Here is an 8,402-nt window from a genome sequence, read left to right on the forward strand (position 1 = left end):
GAAACAAAAGAAGAATGATCAAAATATTAGAAGCTATCTATATATATGGACGTTAAAATGCTTATACATGGTTTACGCAAGTTCACATATGTACAATTTCATTAACCTCAAATTGCATACAAACTAGAGCTTGTAGAGAAAAACTAATTTCAGATTTGAAATCAGCGCCTAAAACTCTTTCAAAATCCGTTAAAATATCCAATGCAACTCAAAGTTACTGAAAAAGTGTTCCCCTGTGTTATCGTCGTTTACTGAAATATCTCTCTTACTTCTTTCTCTCTTTCCCTCTCTATCTCTCTCTCTCTCTCTCTCTCTATATATATATATATATATATATATATATATATATATATATATATATATATAGATAGATAGATAGATAGATAGATAGATAGATAGATAGATAGAGAGATAGATAGATAGATAGATAGATATAAGGTTGTTCCAATATTGGAACAACCTTATTTGATGAGTAACGATTGAATAGCTAGTTGACAACAGTTCCGTACCAATCATCTTTTTTAATTTTTTCCCTGTCTTTACTAACTTTATATGCTTACCTTTATATTCCTGTCAGTCTTTACTAATTTTTAACGAACTCAAAGTTACTCTCCGCACTTTTAGATATCGTACTATATCTAGTTTTATATATATATATATATATATATATATATATATATATATATATATATATATATACATATTGTGTATACCTCCCCCCCAGCATCGGAGCCAATATATATATATATGTGTACACAAGCCGCGGGCTTCGCCGGGGGCTTGGCTGCGCAAACAGCGGCCTACGGCCGCAGCTTTCCGCGCTCTAATCCCTCGTTTTCCCCTTCGGCCTCGGCCTCGAGGCGGAACCCCAACACGGGATCCCCAGCACGAAGAAGAACGCGAAGAAGAACGCGAGGAAGAAGAACGCGAAGAAGAACGCGAGGAAGAAGAAGAACGCTAAGAACGCGAAGAAGAAGAAGAAGAAGAAGAAGAAGAAGAAGAAGAAGAAGAAGAAGAAGAAGAAGAAGAAGAAGAAGAAGAAGAAGAAGAACGCGAAGGAGAACGCGAAGAAAAACGCGAAGAAGAATGCGAAGAAGAACGCGAAGAAGAACGCGAAGAAAAACGCGAAGAAGAACGCGAGGAAGAAGAAGAAGAAGAAGAAGAAGAAGAAGAAGAAGAACACAAAGAAGAAGAAGAAGAAGAAGAAGAAGAAGACGAAGAAGAGGAACGCGAAGAAGAAGAGGAAGAAGAAGAAGAAGAAGAAGAAGAAGAAGAAGAAGAATACCACCTGACCCCGACTTACCCAAGCGCTTTTTCAAGAATATTTTTAGGACAAAGTGTCACCGTAATACCACCTGTCCCCGACTTCCACAGCGTTTTTTAGAAGAATATCTTTATTTGGACTTAGATATATTCTTTATTGCTTAAATCAACTCAAAATTATGTAAAACCAACAAATCTTGCTTATTTTTATTCACCTTAGCCTCTAAATGCTGGAGTTTTACCTTCACGTGGTACCCCTGTTTTCAAGTTACTCCAGCGACCGAATGTCGAGCGGTATAACTCGTCACCCTGTGCCCCGCAGATCCCGGGGTTCTCGGAGCAGTAGGGGGCCCCAGAGGTAATTCGCTATGCCCCACCGACGTGTGGATACACCCTGGCACATTACCAACCCCTGCCCCACTGCCATGTGGGTTACCCTTGGGTGGGCAAAGGATACAGGGGGGAGCAAACCCCGAGATAAAAACCTGTGGTGGCGCCCCGCAAAAGGCAAGGCCCAATAGACCGAGCACTTGGCAGGCTCCTGCAACCCTCTTCAGCAGGCGTTCGTCTGGATCTCTCTTGCCATCGTCATATGCTGAGGTTGGCCATAGTATGTGGGAGGCAGGATTGCGCCACCTGCCACCCACTTTAATATATCATATGCGCAGGCTTCTGTTCTGCAATCCTTTCATCATCACCATCATCATCATACCCGACAAGTCCTGCGGCGATGGGGATGGAGCGGTAGGCACAAACTGTAGGTGCGGTTGGAAGTGTCTAGCTCCTACCTGCACGTAGGCGGCATGGGGTAGATGGTCGCCGAGGGTTGGGGTGAAGTGGCAGCCCTCTCCGGCAGCTCCCCACGTGACGAGCAGTCCCCGCAGTGCTCCCCCAATCCGGGGAGGGATCTAGAAAAGGTGATCTATACTGTCCGCTTCACCATATCCGGATGGTCAGCTGCAGGCTATCAGGACACCTCTTTTATGCAGCCAACTAAAGAATGATAAAGGAACCTTATAGACTGCGACCTGGAACATTAAGACCTTGCTCGACAGTGATGTCAACCCTCGTCCGAGGAGAAGAACTGCATTGGTGGCCCACGAACTTAGCCGCTACAACATCGACATTGCAGCTCTTAGTGAAACACGATTGAGTGGTGAAGACTCATTCTCTGAAGAGGGAGAAGGGTACGCCTTCTTCTGGAAAGGCCTCCCTGAAGGTGAGCGACGACTCTACGGGGTAGGTTTTGCAATCAAAACCTCGCTGCCGCGCCAAATCCCTAATACACCCGTAGGGATCAGTGAGCGTCTAATGTCATGGAGAGTACCTCTGAGCAAAGGAAAGCACATCACCATCATAAGTGCCTATGCTCCCACTCTTGCTGCAGAAGATTGTGTAAAATAGGAGTTTTATAATTCTCTTAACGAATGCCTACAAGCAATCCATCGCACCGATAGAGTTCTCCTTATGGGTGACTTCAATGCAAGAGTTGGACGAGAGCATGACATCTGGCCAGGCGTCCTGGGAAAGCATGGAGTTGGTAAAGCCAATGACAACGGATATAGACTCCTTGCACTTTGCTCCGAACACCAACTACACATTACCAACACCAATTTCCAGCTGAAAACTAAACACAAGAATACATGGAAGCACCCCCGATCTGGCCATTGGCACCAGCTAGATCATATAATAATCCGACAGTCGGACAGAAAAGAGGTTCTCATAACCAAGGCAATGAGAGGTGCAGACTGCTGGACAGACCACCGATTAGTCCGCTGCAAGATCCGCCTTGAAATTCGACCTCAGCAACGACGTGCGCCACCCACCAAAAAGCTGAATATCGCTTCCCTTGGAGATCCTGAAGTCTGCGCACAGTTCCGCTGCAATGTTGCAGAGAGCCTTATGCAGCATGATCAAGGACTTGACTTAGGAACCAAATGGACTCGCCTCCACTCTGACTTATACAAATGTGCAGTGGACACTCTCGGATTCAAGCGAAAACACCATCAAGACTGGTTTGACCAAAACTCCTCTCGCATTCACCAACTATTAGAGGGGGGGGGGGAAAGCTCATGATGCCCATCTAAACAATCCCCAGTCCAGTGCTTTGAAAAATCGATTTACCAACATGAGAGCAGAGGTGCAGAGGGAACTGAGACAAATGGAGAACGAATGGTGACAAGCCAGGGCAACAGAACTGCAACAATATGCCGACAGCAACAACTCACACGGCTTTTACAATGCAGTCAAGGCTTTCTACGGTCCAAAAAGGCATAGCAACCATCCAGTTAGAGCAGCAGATGGAACCACACTGCTGAAAAGCAATGAGCAAATTACCTCCAGATGGGCTGAACATTTTAATACCCTTCTTAATCAGGTAAATCCCATCATACCTATCATATTTGACAGCCTACCCAATCTTCCCACCATGGTCTCTCTAGACAATCCACCAGAAATGGAAGAAGTTCTAAGAGCTATTAGCGAGCTAAAAAATAACAAAAGCCCAGGGCCAGATGGGATCCCAGCAGAGCTCTTTAAACAAGGAGGCTACCTACTAAAAGTTAATCTCCACAAACTTATCAGCGAGGTCTGGACAACTGGGGAGGTACCTCACATACTGAAAGATGCTAATATCATCACCCTCTATAAGAAGAAGGGAGATAGGGCTAACTGTGGCAATAGCAGGGGCATATCACTCCTAGCGGTGGACGGTAAAATTGTTGCTAAGATCATGCTTTCTCGGCTCACGGATAAAATAACCTAAACAAACCTCCCGGAGAGCCAATGTGGCTTCCGTAAACATCGTAGCACCACAGACATGGTATTCTGCCTGCGCCAGCTGCAAGAGAAAGCCAAGGAACAAAAGAAAAATCTTTTTATCGCCTTCATCGATTTTACGAAGGCTTTCGACACAGTGAACTGCCCCCTTTTATGGTTACTTCTCGAAAAGATGGGAGTCCCTCCCAGTTTTCTATCTGTGCTCATAGGCCTGCATGAAGGGATGCAAGCACGGGTTCAAGTATGCGGCACACTCTCAGAACCGTTTGAAGTAAAGGTTGAAGAGCAGGGCTGTGTCCTTGCACCCACTATTTTTAACATCTTTTTACTTGCCCTAATAAAGCTCACTCATGCCACCCTGGGAAGAGATGCTGGCATAAGTATTCAACACCGGCTAGATGGCAGCCTGTTTAACACCCGACGCCTGCACGCCAGAACTAAAGTCTCTTCCACGCAGGTAATAGAACTGCAATATGCTGATGACTGTGCCATTGTTGCGCATGACGACGAAGATCTGCAGAATATTCTTGACGTCTTTTCCTCCACTTATACTGTCATGGATCTCAGAGTCAATACTTTAAAAATATAAATACTTGTTTAAACTATACATCCACCTGAGACACCTCACCATTTTCTCGTCAATGGAGAACCCGTTAAAACAGTAGAACATTTCACGTACCTCGGCAGCGTCGTCCACTCAGACTGCTCGGTGGACCTGGATATCCAAAGAAGAATCAATCTTGCCTCCACTGCCTATGGCCGCCTCAGAGACAGTCTTCTCAAATAACAACCTCAGAATAGACACCAAGGCAGCAGTATATAAAGCCGTATGTATATCCACCCTGCTCTACGCCTCAGAAACTTGGACTACCTATAGACGCCAGATCCGCACCCTGGAGAATTTTCACACCAGGTGTCTCCAGCGGATACTAGGTATATCATGGAAGAATAGAATGACATACGATTAGTTATACCACCGAACTCAAACCAGCAGCATTGAAACCCTCCTGGCGCAACGCCATCTCCGCTGGGTGGGGCATACTATCAGAATGCCCGAACATCGGCTTCCAAGACAAATGTTGTATGGTCAGCTATCCTCAGGAAGCAGAAGCGTGGGAGGCCCCAAGAAGAGATACAAAGATCACTGTAAAGACCTACTCATAAAATGCAATATAAATCCAAACGAGCTCGAGACACTAGCAGTAGACAGACAGACTTGGAGGACAGTATGTACGAATGGTACTAACACACTTGCAATTGAAACTTCACGAAAGAGAGCCGAAAACCGCTCTAAACGTCACCAACGTATGGCTGGAACAGACTTACAATCACAAATCCAGAACTAGTACAAAACAGCGAAAACATAGACACAGAAGACGGACACGATCACAACTGGTGGCCTAGAGTGTCCCCAATCATCAACGGCCCCCCACCCGAACCTAAATACATACTTTAAAAACACAATAAATACACCACTTATCCTTCATTGTTCTACTAACCATACTAACCTAACTAACGCTATAAGTTCTATTTATCACTAACATTGTTATTATTATTATTATTATTATTATTATTATTATTATTATTATTATTATTATTATTATTATTATTATTATTATTATTATTATTATTATTATTATTATTATTATTATTATTATTATTATTATTATTATTATTATTATTATTATTATTATTATTATTATTATTATTATTATTATTATTATTATTATTATTATTATTATTATTATTATTATTATTATTGCTATTTAAAAACGATAACACGTGCGAAACCAATCGCACGTGACATCATAAAAAAAATTAATGAGTATTGCATAGGAGCCACTACCCTCCCCTAACATTGTAATGTATAAATATAAAGAAAAAATCACTAGCCGTCATCCCAATGGAAAAAAAAATCATACTCATGACGTCATATTTTTCTGGTGTTTGATCAAACATTTTGGTGTTTTATGATTTTTTGTTTTATTTGACCAAATAGCAAGAATCTTATCATCGGAGTTTAATGGGATAAGACCCCCCCCCCAACCATCACAACAAAATAAAAAGGAAGATAAAAAGGATACATATCTTCAAAAATTCAGAACCTATAAATAGGCAAGAATAGTCGTATACATTTTTTTCATTAGAAAAAAATAGCAGCCATAAACAATCATAACAGCTCAAGAAGAACAGACGACCCGATCCTGCGGAAGATGGACCAACCTCCAAACAAAATTTACAAGAATAACTAGACATTAGCTTCACAGCACAAAAATTCATATTTAGAATATGTTCAAAGTAGCAAGTGGGTCTGCGCCACATCTATTGTAACTCCAACTTCCATCCATTTCCTCCTCTACTTCTTTACACACATACCCTCCCCCCTCCCCCCCCCTCCTCTCCCCCATCTTAGTAGCAGTGAATCCCAACCAAATCCTCGCGAAGAACACCTTTGCCACAAATGCATTGGACTCAACAGCCACCTACGATGGCATGAACGACACAATCATTAACCCATTCAACTCCGATGACAAGATGTCTTGTCATTTGGTCAAATAAAACAAAAAATCATAAAACACCAAAATGTTTGATCAAACACCAGAAAAATATGACGTCAATCCTCGCTTCGCTCGCAGCGAAGCGAGGACTGACGTCATATTTTTCTGGTGTTTGATCAAACATTTTGGTGTTTTATGATTTTTTGTTTTATTTGACCAAATGACAAGACATCTTGTCATCGGAGTTGAGTGGGTTAAAATTCATCATCTTCACAAATGGATGCAGAACAGCGTCGTCATCGGCAACGATGGACCGCCATAAGTAATATGTGTGTGTGTGTGTGTGTGTGTGTGTGTGTGTGTGTGTGTGTGTGTGTGTGTGTGTGTGTGTGTGTGTGTGTGTGTGTGTGTGTGTGTGTGTGTTTAAATATATATATATATATATATATATATATATATATATATATATATATATATATATATATATATATATATATATATAAATATATTATATATATATATATATTATATATATATATTATACATATATATATATATATTATATATATATACATATTATATATATATATATATTAATATATGTATATATATATATAATATATATTATATATATATATTATATATATATATATTATTATTATTATTATTATTATTATTATTATTATTATTATTATTATTATTACTATTATTATTATCATTATTATTATTATTACACCTAAGTATTATGGGTCGCGATGTAAACTGTGGTTCTTGCTATGGGTCGCAGTAAACAAAAAAAGTTTGAATAACGCTGGTCTAGAGCACTCGTTTTTAGTTTTTGGCGACAGTCGCTCGAAGCATCCCAATGGTTTCAGGAAAGAAGGAGGAGGAGGGAGAGGAAGGAGGGAGGAGGAGGAGGACAGAGGGCGGGAGAGAGGGAGTGAGGAGGGAGATGAAGGAAGAAGGGTGGAGGATGAGGGGCGGGAGGGAGGAGTATAGAGGGAAGGAGGGAAGGAGGAGGAAGAGGGACGAGGAGGGAGGGAAAGAGGAGGAGGAGGAGGAGGAGGAGGAGGAATAAGAAGGGAGGGAAGGAGGAGCAGAAAGGATAGGAGGGAAGGGAAAGGAGGAAGAGGGAGAGGAAGGATGGAGGGAAGAGGAGGAAAAGGGGTGGGAGGGAGGGAAGAAGAAGGAGGAGAAAGGGCGGGAGGGAGAGAGGGACCAGAAGGATAAAAAGCTGGAGGAGGTAGAGGAAGCGAGGAGGAGGTAGAGGAAGGAGGGAGAGGGAGGAGGATGTGAAGGGGTGGGGTGGATGGAGGGAAGGAGGGAGGGGTGGATGGAGGAAGGGAGGGGAAGAAGGAGGGGGAGGAGGAGTAGGGAGACGAAGGAGGGAGGGAGGGGGAGGAGAAGGAGCGAGAGTGAGGAAGGACGAGGGAAAGGTAGAAGGGAGGGAGGGGGAAGGAGGGAGGGATGTGAAGGAAAAAGAGAGGGTAAGGAGGGAGGAAAAGTATCACTGCTCGCTGTGATAACATTTTCATCACTAGGAGAACGTACAGAACGTCCGTCCATCTTTTTATTTTGTTTCTCTTCTTCTTCTTCTTTGTCTGTCACACGGAGGGTGGCTAGACGTCCTCCTTTAGAGAGGACAGTCCTCCTTTTGAGCACTTTGTCCTCCATCCGGCGCAACCGTCCTCACGCCGGACGTGCATTTGTCCTCCTTTCTTGGGGTGTGACAAAAATAAATGAATGAATCAATTAATAAAGAATAAATAAACAAATAAATAGATCAATAAATGAATAAATAGATGAATAAATAACCCTTGGTATACAATAATGCCGTACAATTAAACTATGTGGGAGTACACA

General features: G+C 42.3%; 1 protein-coding gene across 1 annotated transcript; it reads left to right on the forward strand.

Annotated features, from left to right (window-relative positions):
- The first annotated feature begins 2,730 nt into the window (after window positions 1–2,730).
- LOC143030278 (uncharacterized) lies at window positions 2,731–4,027 on the forward strand. The gene is made up of 2 exons (XM_076193432.1): window positions 2,731–3,278; window positions 3,481–4,027. The coding sequence occupies exons 1-2, from the start codon at window positions 2,731–2,733 to the stop codon at window positions 4,025–4,027; spliced, it is 1,095 nt and encodes a 364-aa protein (XP_076049547.1).
- Window positions 4,028–8,402: the final 4,375 nt, after the last annotated feature.

This window comes from Oratosquilla oratoria, chromosome 12 (genome assembly GCF_046742065.1).
Source record: "Oratosquilla oratoria isolate Oo_2021 chromosome 12, ASM4674206v1, whole genome shotgun sequence".
Lineage (NCBI taxonomy): Eukaryota > Metazoa > Arthropoda > Malacostraca > Stomatopoda > Squillidae > Oratosquilla > Oratosquilla oratoria.

What these genes read in the sequence shown, in the direction of transcription:
- LOC143030278 (XM_076193432.1), top strand. Translation starts at nt 2,731, where the DNA reads ATGGGTGACTTCAATGCAAGAGTTGGACGAGAGCATGACATCTGGCCA. An exon ending in CGAAAACACCATCAAGACTG is followed by an intron (nt 3,279 to 3,480) that starts GTTTGACCAAAA and finishes ATATGCCGACAG; the next exon opens with CAACAACTCACACGGCTTTT.